The 21,109-nt window shown below is 46.9% G+C and overlaps 1 protein-coding gene across 2 annotated transcripts; it reads left to right on the top strand.

The window, feature by feature from the left end:
- Positions 1-2,476: 2,476 nt before the first annotated feature.
- On the top strand, positions 2,477-19,945 carry CIPC (CLOCK interacting pacemaker). Of its 2 annotated transcripts, none has more exons than XM_054567227.1 (4): positions 2,477-2,573; positions 8,634-8,806; positions 12,499-12,668; positions 16,231-19,945. In XM_054567227.1, exons 2-4 carry the CDS (start codon positions 8,671-8,673, stop codon positions 17,119-17,121), a joined length of 1,197 nt encoding a protein of 398 aa, XP_054423202.1. In that variant the 5' UTR covers positions 2,477-2,573; positions 8,634-8,670; the 3' UTR covers positions 17,122-19,945. The 2 variants fall into 2 exon arrangements, with proteins under 2 accessions (XP_054423202.1, XP_054423203.1); XM_054567228.1 differs by lacking the exon at positions 2,477-2,573 and adding an exon at positions 8,512-8,537.
- The last annotated feature ends 1,164 nt before the right edge of the window (positions 19,946-21,109 follow it).

Below are 21,109 nucleotides of genomic sequence, written 5' to 3'. Positions count from 1 at the left end.
GAGCTTGGCAGGGTGGAGCCACAAGGAGTCAGGAGGGCGGGGCCCCCAGGAGCCCAGAGAGTGGAGCTAGCAAATCTCCCATTAACAGAAGGCAGCAGTCAGGTTCACAGGAAAGTGGGAGGAATGGCCTCCTCCCCACAACCATGTCACTCAGTATCTGACACCCCCCGAGTCTGCCCAAACCTCCACATCCCAGCCCAGGCAGCTGACTCCTCAGCAGGGCACAAGCTCTGTAGGGAGGGGTGAAAGGGAGTCCAGAGAGCGGGGCTATTGCATTGCCCCAGACTGATGGCACATGGAGGGGAGTGCTCTACCCAGGAAAGATGTGGGAGAGTGACTCAGCAGAGAGACCCTGGCGGCTGTCCCTTCAGCTGTCTCCCGAGCCACAAACCCGTCTCTCCTCACGTGTTTCTAGTCTGCTCTGCCGTCCCTCTGCCGGAGCCCAGAGTGAGTGGCTGTACAAGAGATTTTGTGTGATGGCCCTTCAAGAGGGCTCCTGTGTCTCAAGCAGACTTGCTTCTCTCTGGCAAACAGAATCCCTGCTGATTTCCACAGCCAGATGTTGCGTGGGCACCTCTTCCTGGCTCTGGTGCTCTGGACTGGGGAGCCTGGCTTGGGGTTGAGACTCCCTACTCTTCTCAAGAGGAACCTTTGCAGCTGAGATACCCCTCTGGAATCTCAGCAGTGGCCGATGGGAGCGGGGTCAGCCCTTTCCGCGTCGCTGCCCTTTCTGTCTCAATGTGGCATCTTCTGTAAATCCTTGGTTAAAAGGTCTCTATTCAGGTTATTCAGGCTGATTGCTTTATATTTTAGTTGTAATTCCAGTTTGGTCCTGGGAGGAGGTAAGTGAAGTAGCTTCCACCTACTTGGCTGCCACCTAGAAAGCCCTCACACTCTAAGGTATTTGAAGGCAAAGACTTTTATTCTGCCTCAAAAAAAAAAAAAAAAAAAAAAGGCAACATGGCTTAAAAGTTAGGATCTCAGACTTAGTAGGTGTGATTTCATGGACATAAAGTTCAGTGCCTTCATCTGAATATGATAATAGCACCAACCTCATATATTTGTACAGGCATCATACAAGAACACAGGTAAAGCTGCCTGGCTCTTAATTACCTAACAGTTGTTAACTATCATTTGCACTCCCTATAGCCCCTAAACAAAAGCCTCACATACTGTAGGCTTTCAATTATTATGTTGGTAGAGCTTATTCTGATACATACATACATATCTAGTAATGTATTAGCATTATCTGTGCCTAGAGGACATAATTAACTATGACCTAGGGACACTTAGACTTGGATTACCTGCAAAATAGGGCCAGTTCCCCTGCCTCATTATCCAGATCATCGCTGTCCAACACAACTTTCTCTGATGCTGGCAATGTGCTATATAACCTGGGCTGTCCAATAAAGCAGTCATTAGCTACATGTGGTTATTGAGGACTTGATGTGGCTAGAACATCTGAGAAGCTGATTTTTTTCCCCATTTTAATTAGTTCAATACCCTCTTAATGATTAGCGCTATCCTACTGAACAGGGCAGCTGTAAAACTTGCCTTTACGGCAGCCTCTTTAAATTGTGCCCCTTTCTCACCAGTAAAAGAATATTTTCTAAACCAAGAAGTAACCCTCACTGATTCAAAGCGTCACTTCAACTGATCCCAGCCCCTTTTTTAGCGTTTGCAGGTGTCTTTATTGTGCCGCTTCACCTAGAGTAGCACGAGAACAGTATCCGTGTAAAACCCAGCATCTCGGGCAGCACCACGGGACAAAATGAGTCATACATCTAATGACATGAAATCACCCAGCAAAAATACTGATAGCGTTTCTGCCTCGTCTGGAGGAGTAGGAGGGCACGCAAACCAATCGTCTAGACAGGCGTGGCAAAAACGTGAGCGGCGAGGGCGAAGGGAGGGGGACGGTCAGGGCACGCCTCCCTCAGATCAAGCGTCAGCGAGGATGTCCGCCTGTCCTCCCACGCCGGACCCCGCTGCCACGCGCTCGCGTGCCAGTCAGCATGATCAGTCCTGGTCCCCAGCCTTAACGGTATCGTGGCGTATGAAACGAGAGCGGGTCCCCCCAGCTAATCTCCACCCCTTCCCACAAAGGAATCATGCCTCCCGTCAGATCTGCAAGAATTTTCTCCAAATCTCGTCTCGAAAGCGTTCCCCCAATTGCTCAAGGCTAAACCTCTCCCGTACAAAATGGCGACGGGGCCTGGGAAATAACCATAGAGACATCCGCCCTCCGCGGAGAGAGCGCCGGCCTCTTCGGGGCGTCCTCGCTCGCTGAGAGGCGTGCGGAGCTCGCGTTCCGGCGGAGGCGGGAACAGGGTGCGCCTCCCAGGGCCCGTCTAGGAGAACAGCGAGCAATCTCCTTGGTGCCGAATCATCCGAGCCGGGTCACGTGGCTGGAGGAAGCCGACGCGGAGGCGGAGGGAGGAGAAAGGGACGGCAGGCGGGGGGAATTGCTGGAGCCTCGGCGACTACTGGGTTGTCATGGAGCGGCGGGGCTAGACTGGCGCATGCGCCGCCTGACGTGCAGGTTGGTCGTGGAGCGGCGACCTCGGCCCTAGGTGAGAAGGGAGGACTGGGCGCACAAGAAGAGGGCTAGGGCGAGGAGCGTGGGGAAAGGAGGTGGGAGTAGGGGAAAGAGGAAGGGACGCGAGGTAGGCAACAGGGGGAACTGGGACCTTTGGGGGACAGAAAGCCAAATGGTGGGAGCAGATGCTGTCCGTCCCTCTCCCATTTGGTTGGTCGGCTTGGCGGCGAGGGGTGGGACTGCGTCGGGGAAGGAATCGCGGGTGAGGACGGGGCTGCGTCCCGAGAGGGGGCTTGTGTGAGGTGCCAGCGGGGTAGGAGCGTTACGGCAGGTTGGCCCTGGTCTGGCCCTGGGGGTAACAGCCTGCTGGGCTTCCGGGCAGGGGGAGAGCCCGGAGGCCTCCTGCCAAGTTGTGAACTGAGGGGCAGGGAGTGGGCAGATGAGTGGGGGCGGAGCTGGGAACCCGGTAAGGGTCCTGGGGCTCCAGGCTGGGTTTCGGGCTGGCTCCCCGTTCTGGGTCTGGGGCACAGGTGTGCCGTCTTTCCCAGAGAGCTCCTGTCACTCCCTCCCTTGGCTGGTTTGCTTCCCCTGGGTTGCCAGCCGGCCGGGCATGCTGCCAGGGGTTGGGGAGGTGGGGAAGACGTACCAAGTAAGGAGTTAGTGGGTGGGTTGAGGGAAGCTCGGATCCAGGCCCGGGGTGCAGCCCGAACTCGGGCTCTCCGTGTTGCCCAAGTCCTGGCAGTGCGCACTGCCTGGGCGTCCGCCCCGGGAGGCTGGTGGCACGCCAGCCACAGCGCCGTCCTAGGGTCTGCCCAGTTCTGCCCTGCCGGGCTGGCAGGCCCGCCCGCCTGAAGGGTGCCTGGCGCTGATGCAGCCTCAGCTGACGCCAGTGGGAGGGGGCGGGGTGCACACTGGCCCTGTGGACCCTCCTGGAAGCACGGGGTTTGAGGGGAGGAGAATGGAGTGAGCCATACCAGGTGCCCAACAGGCCATTGTAGGGGATCGGGGTTTGGGATCGTTCACATGAATTTTGGCAGACAAGTGGAAGAATGAAAGTGGAGGTGAAGGGGAAGATGAATATTAGAGATTTAGGTAGATGGGGTGGGATGGGCCGTGTCCTGTGTTATAGTTCACAGATGTTTCCCCAGTTATAAGACACAGACATCTCCCCCGAATGGTAGGTATCTCCAAATATGCCGACCAAGAGAAAATGACTTCAGAGAAAACCTAGTAATGTATTTATAATTCTAACTGGGATTACTCATGGTTTTCTGGGCGGGGAGGTCTTAATGTTTTATGGCCTTGTCGTTTTATTGTATGTAAGTCTCTGCTTGGGCCTTCTCCTCACAACTCTGTCCGTGCACGCGTGTTATACATGTGACACATTTTAAAGGGAACTTGAGCTCTCAGGAAAGTTGCCAAGTATCTATAAAAGGAGAGATCGGAGAGCAGCATTTCAGATCCTTTCCTTGTAAACCTTGGGTCTCCTTTTTATCATAAGCCTACATCATCATAGAGATTGTTTTGGAATTAACCAACCTTTAATTTGGTGGATGGATTTATCCCTGAGTTTTCACATGAGAGTAAGGGACAGATGAGAGATCTGCTTCCTACAGGGGACCAGAACTGGGAGCTAGATCTTGAGGTGACGGCGGTGTTTGGAAATGCAGAATGTTGACCTTCAAGCTGTTCAGGTATTTCACTGGCAGCTGAGCTGCTAGGGCTGTCAGCGAGGCTGAGCTGCTAGGGCTGTCAGCGAGGCTCAGCAGGACGGGAGATCTGTAGGAATTCATTATTTATTCTGTTGAGTACCTTGTACATATTGTTGGGGGCTGAGGTTGCAAACACACACCAAAAAAAAAAAACTGTTGATGTTGAGGAGACAAATAATTAGACTCGAGTGTTAGAAGTGCAAAAATAGAGGAGCCAAGTGCTGTGGAGCGCTTGTTAGACTTTTCTCTCATACCTGTTTATATAAGCCTCTATATTTATATTCACTTTCATTGTAAGTTTTAGCATGTACTGTTCTCTCTGTAAACTTTCAGACACCATGTTACCTATGCACTTACTATGAGACCCAATCAGAGTCAATTCTGACAGTTTGGGGAGCTGAAGTTGGAGTCCTTTTAATGCAGAGTTGGGCACATGAGGGTCTGGACTGTTTGTAAGGCAGTTCTTGTGGTTTCCAGTTGGTGTCAGGAAGCAGAGATGGCACCACGGGTCACAGCTTGGTAACCCATTTTCAATCCCTAGCCAGCTTATGAGCATCTTTGCCATATGTCTTTGTCATAAAATAATACTGAGGAGGAAGAAAACATTCTGAGGTTTTCAGACTTTGCCACTCGCGCGGCCCTGGGTTGGAGAGCAGCAGGCGTAGATGCCGTTACTCCGCTTCGGTCCTGTGGAGACCCTCCTGTGGCGCCGTGTGTGAGGGGTCGGTGATCGCTGGCTAACGGGGGTCCTCAGTGCCACTTCTGGAAAGGAAGTGTCTCTCCTCTCAGAGCAGAGAGGTCAGGGAGGGGGCTAGCCCTTCATTCTCCATCTTTTTTGGATGCCCCAGGGCATTAGGCGTTCTGCTGCATAGTGAGAACTTAGGACAGAGGCTTTCATATTTTTAGTCACCTTCACATCCAGAGTAGCTCCTTTACTATTCTAAAGTGGACTGTGTGGTTTTTACTGCCGCCAATTCCCCAGGATCTAAAATTTTAGCATCTATTTTCCTTTTCACCAGTGTGTCAGTGTTTCAGTACTTTGATTCCATAGTCAGTATCATTCTGCATATTCTTGATGGGCCAGAATAAATTCCTGCATATCTTTTGTAGCTTTACTAACTACACTTGAGTAACAGCAGCAAGACCTTGTGTCATCACAAGGATTGTAGAAGACTAAATTGGGATGCTTTACCTAAAATACCTGTAAAGTAATCTGTATTTTGTAAGGTAATGTGAAATTTTGTCAAGTTCTTTTATTTATTCATTTTTAGGAAGAGAGGAAGGGAGAGAGAGGAGGAGGAGAGGGAGAGCAACATTAGTGTGTGAGAGAAATATTGGCCTCTCGCATGCCCCCAACCAGGGACATGGCCCACAACCCAGGCATGTGCCCTGACCAGGAATCGAACCAGTGCCCGTTCGGTTTACAGTATGATGCCCAACCCACCATACCGGTCAGGGCTGTCAAGTTCTTAATAGTGGCAACTAACCTGAGCTGCTTTCCTAATCTAAATCAACAGCAGGGTCAGACCTGAATAAGTTTGATTGTCCATCCCTAAGCTGCATCTTCTATTTTGAAGAAGCCTCCTATTCATTTTTAAATAGTATTATTTCAGGGAAATGAAACCATGCGCATTTGTTGGGTTTCACATAAAAGGATTCTGACTTAATTAGAGATACGTTTTCACACGTTAGTCTGTTTTTTGAGCTGTACTGTCCATGCTGTTGAACTTCCTGGCCGTCCAACAGAGAGATGTTGCTTTTGTGTAGTGCTATACAAGACATGACAGTGCCGTCGTTTATCTTCTGTGCACACAGGACTAATCCTTTGACATGTCAAGGAATACTTAGTTTGACATGGGAAACCAGTTCCCTTAAATGAGTTCAATATGATATAAAATAATTTTTACTTGGAATTGTGTTTAAAATTCAGTCTCATTCAGATGAGTGTGTGTTCCCTTCAATCCACTTACACAGTATGCAGAAGTATGAGCAAGAGGGTTGCTCAGGGACGCTCGTAGGCATTCTTGTCTTCTATTTTATTTTGAATCCCTCCTCCGCTTCTGGAGTAGTTGATGTTCTTCATGAGATCCCGTATTAGCAGAGATGTTCAGACTTGGCATTTCAGGATGTTCCAGACAGAATGCTGTTTGGCAGGGGGCTCGTGTTTCTCTGCATTTGGGACAAATGGATGGAGCTACAAGTGGATTATGAATTAAGATGTCACCAGGCTTTGCTTACACCTTAGTCCACTTGGGCTGCTACAACAAAATATCACAGACTGGGTGGCTTATAAACAACAGGAATTTATTTCTAGTGGTTCTAGAGGCTGGAAGTCTGAGATCAGAGGGCCCGCATGGACAGTGAGGGCCCTCTTCTGGGCCATGGACTTCTCATTGTATCCTCACGTGGCAGAAGGGGCTGGGGACCTCTCTGGAGCCTCTTTTATAAGGCACTAATCCTACCAATGAGGGCTCCACCCTCATGATTTAAGCACCTCCCAAAGGCACCACCTCCTACTACTGGGGCTTAGGATTTCAACATAGGGGTTTGAGGGGTACACAAACATTCAGACCAGCACTTACCCAGTTTTATTATTATTGTCTTTCTCCTTGTCAGCCTCCTGTTATCTTTAGCCCTGTTGTATTGTTTGTGTTCTTATCTTGTTGCCCTTTCTCAGGGCCTCAAATGGCTTTGTTAAAATATCTGGAATATTTTCAGCCTCCGCCAGCCCTTTGAAGGGCCCATTTGTCTAAGTCTCTGCACTGAGCTTTGGGTCTGCTAGGGACTAGCCCTGTGTCACTGGGGCAAATGCAGGCTTCTTCCTAGGCTCCCAGCAGGCGCATGTGACAGCCTACCGAGTATCTCTACTTGGATGACCCACAGTCACTTCTCTCTGCATGGCATGAGCTGAATTAGCGCGGCCACCCCACCGTGCGTCTTCTGTGCTCTTCTTGGCACTACCCTCTACCCCCCAACATGCAGTCACTGCGCCCCAGCAAGTCAGCTTCCTAAATGTCTCCAGTCTGCCCACTTTTCTCCATGTCCACTGCCACCACCATACGTCACCTGGGCTGTGCAGTAGCATGGCAGTGTCTAGGTGATCTCGCTGCCACCCTGGCCTCTCCCTGCTTTAGTCTCAGTCCAGCGTCCAAATGCTTTAAAAATGCAGACCCGGTCTCACTCTTCTGGTTAAAATCCTTCTGTGACTTCCCATTGCTCTTAAGTTCATAGTCAAAGTCTTCACAGCACAGGTTACAGGGCACTGCCTGTCAGGCCCCGCCAACCCTTCTAGTGTGAGTGCAGGGCCGTCCACCCCTGCCCTGGGCTCTGGCCTCCCTGGCTTTTCAGCTCTTTGAATATGTCAGGCTTCTTTCTCCCTCAGGGCCTTCACACTTCCGCACCCCACCCAGGCCCCTCCCCTCCTCTGACTTTTGAACTTCTGCTAACTCCCAGTAACTGCCTCATCCCCCTGATCCCAGCTACTCATCACTTCTCTGTCCCCGGCTCCCCACCATGAGCCTCTCCCCTTCATAGCTGTTATCAAAATAGTAATTAATTTTGTGATTACCTGATTAATGTCTGTCTCTCTCTAAGAGTGTAAGCTCCAGGAAGGTAGACCATGTCTGTTCAATTCACCCTGTATCCCTAGTCCTAGCACAAGGCCTGGTTGATAGTGGGCGCTTGGTACATTTAAACATTTTTAAATGACTGAATGTAACTCCTCTGAACCTCAGCCTCCTCTGTAGCAACAGAGGAGGGAGCGAGGCTCCAGTGAGCTAACGTTGACAGCAATAATGTCATGGGCTTCAAATAACATTAACAGTCATAAGGTTATAGGCTTTTATAGAAGCAAAGCAGTATTCTATATGGCCTTATCTGTGCATAAAAGTGCTCTTTAAGCCAAAAGGCAGCATGCATGTATAAGGAGCTGTTTTACTCTGTTCAGTGAAACATCGAAAGAAATGAAAGGTTAATTTGAGAAACCACACCGTGGGAGGTGGCCCCCATACCCTGGGAAAGCAGGCCTCAGCCCAGGCGGGCATTCCCTCTGCCCTCCTCCCTCAGGGAGCAGGGCGAGTTACTGGCCCAGAAGCCCAATCAAATGGGCCTTTGTTAGCTGTTTACAAAGCCTCCACTGAACGTGGTTTGTGTGCCTTGAATTTGTAATGGAATTTGAGGGCAGGGAGAGAGGACAATGAACCTCCTTTTGGGTGGAAACCCTTCTACTGTGTAGTAAACTTGAAGCCTCTTCAGTTGAGACCCCTGAGAAAATACAGAGGAAGTGGGTGAGGCCAGCATTCTTCGCAACTAACTACTCAGCATTTTGATCACCTGTTTGGGCTCTCTAGGGATGACCGCTTATGCAATTGTGGTTTCCACAGGGCAATCCAGATGCGTTTGCTTCCTGCCCAGTAGGTCATGGAGAGGAGAAACCCACCCAGAGAGAGCCCCAGAAGACTCTCGGCCAAACTAGGCAAAGGCGCAGAGATGAAGAAGGTGGCTCGGCAGCTCGGCATGGCATCTGCCGAGTCAGACAAGGACTCCGGATTCTCAGGTTAAAAATACCTTCTTCCTTCTACATTGTAATGAGTGATTTGCCTGAAAAAGGTCCTCCCTCTAACTCATTTGTGCGATAAGGATGGCACGTTTTCACATATAGAATAAGTAAATATCTGATCTCTTAAAACAGTAATTCTGGTGCCATGTGGGAGGGTATCCAATCAGAGTCCCCGTGGGGTTAGTTCTGAAGGAATGATTTGATGTCTTTTTTTTCAACTCAGGCTTTCAGTTTTAAATCTTACATTTCTAAGTGTTGCAAATGGTTACTAGAAAAAAAAATATTTAGTACTCATAATGCTGCTGTCTTAGCTCCCTTTTCATAGGAATAGTTACATTGCAGGAAAAAATACTGTATGTTGTTACCATGTAACAAATTAAACAAAAGTGATATAATTTGTTAAGATAACTATTTTGTTAAGTAATTTTGCTGTGCTTAAAAGCCCTTCCCCTCTACAACCTACCCTCCCAGTAGCCATGTGTTTTGTATTTGGACAGTGAGCCTCCTGGCCCAATTCCAAACTTGAGCATCCTTAGAGACCAGAAAGTAGAATAATTTTCCTTACTAGCCAGGCTTAAATCTTACCTGAAAGGGCTAGCTGCACACCCAGGGAATCGTCTAATTCTGTGCTGAGGCTCTTCTTAATTTCCAGGGCTGAGGGTAGTGGCTTGACACTAGACTGTGGCTCTAGTGTCAACATTTTGGCCCAGGGGATGCAGAAAGGTTGGGGCCTTGGCTGGTTACCACCCTGAGAGGGGCCCTCTCCGAGAGGAAGCTTTGTGTCCTCCAGCCTCACAGAAGCTAGTCAGTCTATCCTGTTGATTCCTTAACTTGTGGTGAGAAATACAGCTGTTAGGAATACTGGGTCTGCCTCATCCTTAGATTGGTGTATTATATTTTATCCCAGTGGGCAGACAATTGCAAATAGACGAATAGACAGAGGGGAACAGAGCACCAGCTCACCAAGGGATTAAAATAGGAACAGCCCTGAAAAGGGAGGGCCAGTGTGGAGCCCTTTGGGTTTCTCTTCTCTGTCGCTTTGCACCCTTTCCCGAACTTGCCTCCTCATAAGGCTCATTGGAGGCATTGGTTAAAAATACTTTTCACCAGACCCCTCTCCTGGACATTGTGATATTGAGGGTCTTGCAGGGAGGGCCCAGGAGGTGGGTTTTATTTTTTGTAAGTGGCGATTCATGTAATCAGATAGGTTTGGGAAACATTGCAGGCTTAGTGCCTCTGTTTTTTCTTCTAATGTCATGTTTGTTTTCATCTGTTTTTTCATATCATGAAGGTAATACATGCTAATTGTAGAAGCTTAGAAATGTAAAGACATGCAAAGAAGAATATAAACATTATTCATCATCCCACCACCTGTTTTTCTCAGTACTATTGATATTTTTCATCTTTCCATCAGTTTCAGGCCAGTTGTTTTATAGTGTGTCCCACAGTCTAGATGGTGTTTCTGATAGCTTTCTTATTTTCCATGTAGAATTGCTTTAAGGAGTATTGTGCTGTTCAGACACAGGCACTATTAAAACTAATCAAACTAGCTAGGCTCCAAAAAGTAACCTCGGTAAATGCCTCCAGCCACATCTGGGCCAGGTGCCAGGGATTTCCTCACCGCCTGAGGTATTAGTTCAGTTACCTGAGAGTATGATGTAATCTGCAATTATTGATTAGCTGCTGTCCACATTCAGAGTTTTCCCATTGTCCTAATAGTGTCCTTTATAGCTGTAAGTCATTTTGTCTGTCTGTTGTTTATCCAGAGTCCATTGAAGACTGTACATTTCATCTAGTTGTCCTGTCTTTTTAGTCTAACTTAGTTTAGAACAGCTCTCTGGTCTTTCTTTTTCTGTCCTTTTTTTTTTCTTTTTTATGACATTTACACCTTTGAATGAGTTACACCTGTTTTGTAGAATGTCTCACACTCTGGATTTTTCTGGTACCTTCCCCATTACTAGAAACAGGACTTTTTTTTTTTTTTTTTTTTTTTTTTTACCAGACTACATTTTTTTCTGTTAATATCCTTCTCATTACACACACGAGGAAACTCTTAAATGTGTCCTATTCTTGGTGATGCTCTGGTTGATCACTTGGTTAAGGTAGTGTTTACACTTGGTTAAGGTAACATATACCAGATTTCTTGTTGTAAAAGTACCCTTTTCTCTTTGTAATTATAAGCAATTTATGAGATATTTTGAGATCATGTGACTGTCTTGTTTCCCAACAAACTCTTGACCATTGATGATCTTCACCCAAATCAATCATTGCATTTGTGGTTTAAAAATGGCGATCTGATTCTGTTAGTCCTTGTGCATTTTATGAGCTGACACCCTTTGTAAAGAAGCGCTTCTCCTCCCGCACCCCATTTTTGAATATCACTGTGGCTTATGGAATTCTCCTGTAATTCAGTTTGTCTGTTCATTATTGTTGCTCTTTCTTGTACTCAAACTGTCCCCGATTTGGCCAGGGGGAGTCCCTACTAGTTCGCTCCTGTGTCTTTTCGACATGCCTCCATTTGTGTTTGAGTACTTGTTTTGCTTTCTGGAGCAATAAGATGTCCAGGCTCACTTTGTACCTCCCCTGCCAAAGACTTGGAATCCAAGGAGCCTTGGTTTCTTTTTCATGCAGGATGGCATTTAGAAACCAAGATCCAGGCACCAGGTATGCACTCTGCTCCTGAGGTCTTTGTTTCTGGCCTAATGGTTCTTAATTAGAGGTGCCCAGTTGTGAAACTCTACCTGCCTGGGTACCAGATGAGCCAGTTCGGTAGTTCAGTAGATTGAGGGGAGAGCCCCAAAATCTGTAACTTCTAAAAAGTGTCATTGGAGATTCTGATTTAAATGCAAGTGTTGACAGTTGTATTCATGTAAATTGAAGTCACATTCGGGTCCTGCCTCATCCCGATTATTCTGAGAGTCTTGATGAGCATTTAGGGTCTCCCCAGATGCCTCAGAGCAGGGCTACTGCCGTCTCTGGGTTTGCTCCAGCAGACAGCTAAGTCGTTTGTGATGGATTACACGGAGGGCAATCTTATTTTCTTTGCCTTGGAGAGTATCTGTCACCCAAAGTGCAGGATCCCCAGGAAGCACACTCAGGTATTTAAGGCACCAGCAAAGGAGGTGCCTAACTGGGTAGAGGGAACAACAAAGGCTTTGATGAACTTATCCAGAATTTATGATTAGAAAACTTAGAAAGAAGCTATTTTAATTTCAGCATGGATGTACGTTTTGAGGTTTACAGATTGGTTTTGTTTTTATTATTATAGTTACACCTTATGATGTCCAGAGCCTCTTAAAGGCCTGAATCTTGCCCCAGGTCATGTACACACTCCTCTCCCCTCTAGCAGCACATTCTTTGAAAGTAATGAACTAAATTTGAAGGCTTTCTCCCACTTCTTCTGTAGACTGGTGGTGATTACTTTCAAAGGAGCCCAATGGATGCAGGCATGTGTCTGTAACAGAGTTAGAAAGGAGTCGTAGGGCCGTCAGTGTTTTGGGGTGGAAGTGATAATCATGGGTCCCACTGAGAATCCAATGAAAGCTTAAAGACCCTCTCATCAGAAAAATTCACAAAAACCCATCTCACAAATGTTCCCTTCAGTTTCAAGGGGTGCCGCCCACCACTCCCCAGGAGGCCTGCCCAAGAGTCCCGAGCCTGAGTGAACTGACCATTTTTCTGCCCACCAGATGGGAGTTCGGAATGTCTGAGCTCGGCCGAGCAGGTGGAGTCCGAGGACATGCTGGGCGCCCTGGGCTGGAGCCGGCAAGGCCGGCCGAGGCAGAGCTCCAAGGCTGCAAGCAGTGCCTTCCCTACACTGTCCCCCATGGTCGTCATGAAGAACGTGCTGGTGAAACAGGTGAGGGGGAATGGCATCTCCTGACAGCTTTGCAGATTAAAGTTCCCGAGCTTCCTCTGTGCAGAGGTTTTAGAAGCAGACCATCAGAGCCACAATGAGGCGCACTCTGTCCTGGGGAGAGGATATTTTCTTTCAACCACTGGCAGTGTTGTAAAAAGGACTGCAAGAATCATGACATGTGTTCTCATTTTCCAGACAGCAAGGTTATTTTATTTTTGTATCCCTAGTTCACTCAAAGGAACACTGGAATTAAGTTTGTTTGTTTTTTTTTAATAAATCTCACCCGAGGATATAGCCATTGATGAGAGAGAGAGAGACAGAGAGAGAGAGACAGAGAAACATTGATGTGAGAGAAATATCCATTAGTTGCCTCCCATATGTGCCCCATCTGGGGACTGAACCAGCAACCTAGGCATGTGCTCTGACCAGGAATCAAACCTGTGACCTTTCAGTTTAGAAGATGACACTCCAACCCACTGAGCTGCACCAGCCAGGGCAATACCAGAACTCTTTAGTCTTGTATAGAGGAACCAAGCAGAAATGTTGTAACTTTTATAGTGCAGTCTAATAAATGACAGAATTAAGGGTATAAACCAAATGAACCTCTTCTTAATTTGAAACACCCTGAGAATTTAGAAATGTAGGACATATTTATTTGTTTGAGAAGTAGAGGCAATTTCCGTATCTCTCATGTCACATTCTAAGCATTTTCTTAGCAATCAGCCAAAGACATGTCATTCATGAAAAAGCAGCTCTTTGGTTTAGGTATGGCTATCCCAGCAGCATCTACGTACGTAGCATTGCTGTGGAGCTTTAAAATACCATTTTGGGCTTTTGTTACGTAACTATGCATAATACATGATAATTATCCAGATAGGCAAGAATAGGAGGTTTAGGTGAAAATCTAAGCCCCCATATTTGAAACAGAACTTAATCATGTGAACTGGGTTAAAGAACATTTAACCTTAACCTCCTTTGCTCTAAATTATATCAGTTCTCACTTGGATACATGGGTTCATTGATGAGGCTGCCTGAAGCTAGTGACATTTGAAATCGGCTCTATACTGTTGACCTTCCTGCCTTAGGTAGAAGAACATAATGCCTGTAGCCTGACACGGCACCTTAATGCCTTAACTATTCCCCAGCTATTTCTGAGGAACACAAACTGATTTCCAACAAGGCAACCTGGTGAGTTTGGCAAAAAGAATTTGAAAATTTTTTGCTTGGCAAATCACATCTCAGTGGGAAGAACAGCTCTGCTTACTGAACAAAGAGAATAAAGACACATAATGGAGCCCAAATGAGCCTCGCTAGTCCACCCCACCAGCTCTGTGGTGCCGTTCAGGGCTTCCTTTCTCCTGGCTCTTCCTCTCTGGCTCCCTTGTTGCCTTTCTTGTGTGTCTGTGTTTATATGCCCTCTTTGTTGTAGGCGAGGCTGGCAGCTCCCGCGGGCTGAGAACAGCCCACAGTTGGGGAGTGAGTAGGCTATTCCAGCAGAGCTGCATTCTCCAGCACAAAGGCCTGTGGGGAAGGCTGCTGGGCCCGTCAGGAGATGGGAGGCTTGGGGTCAGGCTGACCTAATGGCATAATCCAGGAGTTTCATCTTGTTCTTTTCCACACATCCTAGAATCCAGCACATTCCAAGATTGAAATAGTGATATACGTTTAAAAATCTGTGTTTATCGTGTAATGTCTTGGTTTTAGACATTCCTCTTTTGAGGGTCTGATTCCAGTTCTGCCAGTTGACTGTGTGATCTTGCACACAATGACTTAACCACCCTGGTCTTCAATTTCCTCATCTTAGACATGAAGGCTTTATGTGAAATGATTCTGAGATGGTAGCCACGTCTAAAATCTTGTCCTGTATTCCCTCAGATGATTTCAGCATGAATAACACACTGTAGCCCTAGCTGATGTGGCTCAGCAGGTTGGGCATCGTCTGGCAAAGTGAAAGGTTGCTGGATGATGCCCAGTCAGGGCACATGCCTGGGGTGCAGGCCAGGTCCACGATTAGGGGCGCGCGAGAGGCAACCAATCGATATTTCCCTCACACATGGATATTTCGCTCCTCCCATTCTCCCTCTTTTCCCCTCTCTCTAAGAATAAGTAAACGGAATCTTAAAAAAAAAAAAAAAAGGTAATACATTGTAAAATCTACTAATTAGAATAAGTAAGCTAAGTATCACGGCAGTGGGCATAACAGCAACATCAGGAAGAACCCAGTGAAATCAATTTAGGAAAGCCACGAATTAGACATTTTCTGGATTCATTTGCCTTGTAGGTCTACCCTTAGGCATGAGTGACTAGGAGAGTAGCCTGATGTTTGGCTTCTGACTGAGCTGGACTATGATGTCTACTTGGAAAGACTGCTGACTTTGGATCTCCTCTGACCAGGAAGTGCGGTGCTAGGCCTTGCGTTGCTTGCTTGTGTGCATCCCAGAGCACATCTGAATACCAAGAGGGCTCCAGGATAGACTCGCCAGGGCGCTCCAGCCTTTACTCAGGAGATGAGCATAAAGTTTGTAGTCACACATCAAAGAAGCTGAAATGACTGCAAAATGGTGTGCATGTGTCACACATCAAACGGCCAACCAACAAGGATAAGACCCTCTGGCCAGCTCCCTGCCTGGCCTCGACGCTCAGATCTTTGGGACCAGGTTGGAACTGGGCTGGCTTTTAAATACTGGAAATAGATAGCCATGCCCTTCTTTATTATAGTAGATTTCCATCTGAATCAGTACTTTAATTAAAATAAAAATATGTAATCAAGGAGTAATGTAACAAAGGCAGTATATCAGAATGGTTAGGACTGGTTTCAAAGTCAGTCTGAGGATGGAATCCCATCTCTGTCATTTAGTATCTTGTTCACTTAAAGCAAGTTATTTCAACTTTCTGCACCTCAGTTTCCCATTTGTGAAGGGAAATGGTAACTACCTTATTGGGTTGTTACAGAAACAACCCATGGAAAACATTACACACAGTGCTAGTCTGGAGTAAGCACCAGCACATGATAACTGTTACTATCTTGAGTGGTTTTATGATTGTTGCTTGTAACTGCCTTAGAAAGAGGGCCCATGGACTCCTGACAATATGTAACTTTTTAATCAAAAGTTGCCTTCAGGTAAAAGGTTTCAGATGTAACTAGATGAAGATAGACTTTGGTGTAAAGTCACATTTACAATCTTGAGATTAGCACATTTTAACGCATGCCAAGAAATTGTACTATTTATATTTTTATCTCCTCAGATGTGACCCTAAATATGTCATTACTTCACCTACCTACAATTTCTTTTCTTGAGTGATAGCACTTGAATAAAAATAGGTATTTCCTCTAGTTTTCCCTTAGGAAAAGGAAAAAAGGAAAAAAAAATTATGACATTGGGCCCAAATGGAATTTTAAGCCACTTCTCCAATCATGTTCTTGAGAAAGGGCCACGCTTTATGTGAGGGAAGTTCTGTACTTGACATTGTTAGGAGTCCCCCTGCTCGGCCCCGTGACCGAAGCTCGGAGCACCCACCCTTGCAGCAGGTAACGAGCAGTGTGCCGCTCCTCTCTTTTCAGGGCGGCAGCTCCCCCCAGCTCCAGTCGTGGACCGTCCAGCCCTCCTTCGAGGTCATCTCGGCACAGCCACAGCTCTTGTTCCTCCACCCCCCCGTACCGTCTCCTGTCAGCCCCTGTCACGCTGGCGAGAAAAAGTCGGACTCCAGGAACTACTTGCCCATTCTGAATTCTTACACCAAAATCGCCCCACATCCAGGCAAAAGGGGCCTCTCCCTCAGCCCCAAAGAAAGAGAACGTGGAGTGCAGAAGAAAATCCGTACCGAGAGACCGGGGCCGAGCCTGCCTGCCCGCGAGCCCACCAAGACTGGCGCCGTGTCCTCCAGCCCCCCGCCTGCAGCACCCCCCGGCACCAAGCTGGCGGAGGACTCGGCTCTGCAGGGTGTGCCCTCCGTAGTGGCAGGTGGAAGTCCACAGACTCTTCAGCCGGTGTCCAGCAGCCACGTGGCTAAAGCTCCCAGTCTGACCTTTGCTTCCCCCGCCAGTCCTGTCTGTGCATCAGACAGTACTCCACATGGGCTAGAGAGCAACTCCCCGCTTTCACCGCTGTCAGCCAATTATAGCTCACCTTTGTGGGCCGCAGAGCACCTCTGCCGCAGCCCAGAAATCTTCTCAGAGCAGCGACAGAGCAAACACAGGCGCTTTCAGAACACCCTAGTAGTCCTGCACAAGTCCGGCTTGCTGGAGATCACTTTGAAAACCAAGGAGTTGATTCGTCAGAACCAGGCAACTCAGGTGGAGCTAGACCAACTAAAGGAGCAGACGCAGCTGTTGCTAGAGGCCATCAAGAGCAGGGCTCCTCAGGCTTGGGCCAAGCTGCAGGCGTCCTTAACATCCGGGTCTAGTCATACTGGCAGTGACCTAGAAGCATTCTCTGATCACCCAGACATGTAGCACAGAAGGCATATTTTCCTGTTACTTGAGTGGCTCTTTTTAACTCTTTTGCTGTTACCTTACTCCTGTTTCCCAAGGCTTATGTAAGAGCTTTTCCTTCTACACCTAAATCGTTCAGCGGTTCACTTATGAAGCCACCTGCCAAGACCTGGCTGCTGTCTTAACCTGTGGTCTGTGCACAGTTTACATATGTCTCTCTTCCACTGGGGGCCTCAGATTCGGGGTGTCCTTGAGTCCCTTTTCCTTAGGCTGCAGGCACTTGGGTGGATCATGGGGCAAAGCAGGAGAGATGACTGTGTGAGGTTCTTCTGACTGTCACCTCCCACCACCCCCCTCGCAAACCGTGATCAGAGGTGCAGGGACATGGATGAGTGTACAGAGTGGTGCCTGTCCAGCCAGGAGTGGGTGACATAAGGATCCCTTCACATATCTTCCCTTGAATGTCTTAGAGAAAAGTCAGAGAAAAGTGAGAGGAGGCGTGTTTGCATTCCTAAGGCATCATGACATTTGGACGAAACCTGAAATGCTTTGGGCACAGGTCGGGCCTCGGGTGCAGGCACTTAATCACTTAAAGCTTTGTTTTCTTAAACCTGAAAGTCAAGAGGAAAGCGTAGTTGCATTTCACCCTTCCACTTTCATCACAAACCTGGTCTCCCTTCATTTAAACTGGTAGGCAAAATAACTTCAGATTTTTAGAGTATGGAAAGGATTCAGCACCACCTGGAATCACAGTGGATGAATTGCTTTTCAGACTTAGAGCCTGGAGAAAGACGTCGTCAGTATCTCTGGTCAGGAGCTAGAGGATTCTGGTAATTTGTGCCTTTTTTCTTTCTCCTTTTGAAACAATGCAACAGGCTTTATGTGTGAAAAAATTTTAATTTAAGAGAATCATCTGTTTGTTGTTGCACTTATTTATGCCTTCATTGGTTGATTCTTGAATATGCCCTGACTGGGGATTGAACGCACAAGCTTGGTATGTTGGGATGATGCTCTAACCAGCTGAGCTACCTGGCCAGGGCTTATGTGTGAACATCTTAAGGATAGCTTCATGGTTCCTGAGAGTAAGTTAGTGTAAGTTAACCCTCTGCTGCCACTTCTTTTTTCTTTTGTTTTTCTAAAAGAGGAAACAAGTGATTATTAAGTTTGATAGACTTAGGATTAAAATCATCCTGAGATTATGAGCTCTACACCCACAAAATTGGGAAACATCCTTATCAGTCTTCTTTTTGCCTCCAAAGTCTTCATGTGTCCCATGTGTCGCACAGTGACCTGGCTTGGCTGGGGAGTCGCGTCTGCTGTGCTTCCACGCATTGGATGTTGGCAGCAAACCAAAAGGTGTAGTGTTACTTACATGAAGTTCATCTGGGAATGGAGGGCGTGATGAGAATTTACAGGTGATGCCCATTCTTTTAGCTTCATTGGTAAGGTAAACTAGATTTCTAATAGCAAAGTTTCAAAGTTTTTCTCATTTAAAAATTTCATCTTCTTGAAAATCTAAGTAACAACTTCTGGATGACCAGCTTTTCTGCGAGGAAAATGTTCTTGAAGTTTTACCAAGGCCAGAAAGAAGCTAAAGCTCATATTTGCTAGGTATTGGTGACTCTAACGTAGTTGAAAAGTTACTAGGTTTTGCATTGTCTACACTTTGTTCTCAAACATGCATGAGTTAGATAAAACAAGACCGATTTACAAGTAAACAACTTGATAAAATCTATACTCTCCTGATCAATGCAGAATTATTACCTGCCATTTGCTTTCTGAAAGCGTTTCAAAAAGTCAGAGCAACTGTGTCTTTAAGCAGACCCAGCTCCTTCAAATAATTTTGTCCTGACCTGCCCCCTTTTGCCTCCCCGGCATCCCTGGTACTGCAGCAGCCCTGCTCTGCCCACCATGGCAGGAGGCGTCCTTTTTGGTAGCATGTGTTTGGCAGCGAAACGATAGAGACAGGTGCATTCAGAACAGCCTAGGCACGAGTCGTGAGTCTTAGTGTCAAAAATCTGAGCATAGTTGCTGAGAACCAAATGTATTCCATCGGAAAAACCCTCTGTGGAGCTACAAGCCTCTGGTACTCTTCTTCCTAGACTAAGGTTTGCATTTCCCTACCTGTCACAGAAAAAGATGATGAAAGCCATTGTTGATCCTCACTGTGGAGTGGCAGGACGAGGCAGCCTCACCCCCAGCTCTTCTCCAGTCTTAGCGCTGGAATCCCTCTAGGCTCTTAGCATCGGTGTTCTTTCCCCAGGGGAGCTGAAGGCAAGTGAAGCCAATTAGAGAAGCTAGATCTGGGAAGGAGAACCCATTGAAACTAGCAGACACTTGGGGCGGGGAGCCAGATCTGCAAATGGAGGAACCTTGGAGTTGACCAGGAAGACCTCCATTGGTTGCACAAAGCTGTAAGTAGTAATGGTCTTAGGGGCGTCTGGTTTGATCTGGTATGACGTCCTGTGGCAGAGCCACTGTTTGCTGACAGAAGACTTTCTTAGCTCAAACCAGTCCTTAAGAGAACTTTTGGCAGATTTTGTTGGCAATATTGAAACACATCTAGAAAAAGCTGCTGATTGAATTTGTTATGGGAATGGAGTTTAATGACGTTGTAATTTATTACACTCTCATTGCTGTTTATTGATCATAGTATTGTCTGACTTTACTCTGATTCCTTCAGCGGAAAAGTAACTCTTGTGCATATACTGAAGTGTTTTTCCAGCTATGAATTCTTTAGGGTAGAGGTTTATTTACCAAATGTGAATTCTTTTGAGGAAGTATGAAGTTTTGTAGAAATTGACTGTGAATTGTCAGACAAAAATAAAAGTGACTTACTTGAAAACTATTTGGCTTTTTGCTTTGTAACTGCTTAAAATACTAGGTAAGACCCAGAGTAAATATTTGAATTGATTGAATTTTCAAACATATGTACTCATGTCATCTCGGAGCATGTTGGGATTAGATACTGAACTTGTAGAAATCCATCCTTCAGACTTTAACCAGTGTGAAGTTAAAGGAAATGCCAGCAATCTTAAGACAAATGAGCAACAGAGTGTTCCCTAGACTCTTGGAGGTTTATATAGGGTAGGTTGGGAGGAGACGAATACAGCCCAATGATTTCTTCCATCTGATCTGACACTTTCACAAACAGAATGTTTAAATGACAGAACTACTACAGTTGTCTACTGGGGTAAACTAAAGCCATGTTGAGTGAAGTTCTTTCTGCAACAGAGGGGTCCCCAGCAAGGGCCCCTCCCAGCCTTCCTCCACACTTCTCGGAGTTGATTCCTGATGCTTTTCCCCTCCTCAGGGTTCCCCTGCAAAGTCTCAGCAGGGAGATGGGTGGTGTCCACCCTGTCCCGCCCTGCCAGCCCCTCCTGGGATTTTTTAAGGCCTTGGAGAAATACAAAGCTTATCTTCACTTAAGGGCCTGCAGGGTTGCCGGAGTCTAATTCTTACAGCATTATTTCTCCCCTACGCCATTTGCTAAGTCACTTTTGCAGCCCGGACAAGCGAGAGCGCATGAAGTGGACGCTGCGAGACCGAGGCGAGCACGGTTACTGAGTGTGTGGCCCCTGGCCCCTCAGGGTGACTTCTGGACGTGAAGATAACATTTACCTAGGAGGCCTGTTTGTGGACATGTCTGTATAAGCCACATTTTTTATGGCATCGCTGCGATCATAGCCTGGTGTGCTGGGGTCTAAAGACCTGCGCGCACCTGCCACGTCTATTACTCATTAACTAGATGACTTTGTGTAAGTTGCTGACCCTCTCCAGGTGTCGCTCCTCTCAGCTGTATAGTAAAGAATTGGAACTGGTTCTCTACAGTTTTCAGCTGTAACCATTGGTAAGCTCTAGCTGTTACAGGTGAGCTGTAAGATTAATATATTAAAAAATTTTTTTAACTACAAAGTAGGTTCCTAGTGCTTTGTTAAGATGGGTATGTTACAGTACTCTATCGGGTTTTTATCTTATTACGGGTGACTCTGGAAGAACCATTTTGCCA

Source organism: Pteronotus mesoamericanus, unplaced genomic scaffold, assembly GCF_021234165.1.
Source record: "Pteronotus mesoamericanus isolate MK-2021 breed Mesoamerican mustached bat unplaced genomic scaffold, CSHL_Meso_final contig_182, whole genome shotgun sequence".
Taxonomy (NCBI): domain Eukaryota; kingdom Metazoa; phylum Chordata; class Mammalia; order Chiroptera; family Mormoopidae; genus Pteronotus; species Pteronotus mesoamericanus.
This window is presented reverse-complemented; position numbering and strand designations above follow the sequence as displayed.

Excerpts from the sequence above, each read along its gene's own strand:
- CIPC (XM_054567227.1), top strand. The coding sequence starts at position 8,671 with ATGGAGAGGAGAAACCCACCCAGAGAGAGCCCCAGAAGACTCTCGGCC. Across the intron at positions 8,807-12,498 it reads CAAGGACTCCGGATTCTCAG|ATGGGAGTTCGGAATGTCTG; the intron begins GTTAAAAATACC and ends TCTGCCCACCAG. Across the intron at positions 12,669-16,230 it reads AGAACGTGCTGGTGAAACAG|GGCGGCAGCTCCCCCCAGCT; the intron begins GTGAGGGGGAAT and ends CTCTCTTTTCAG.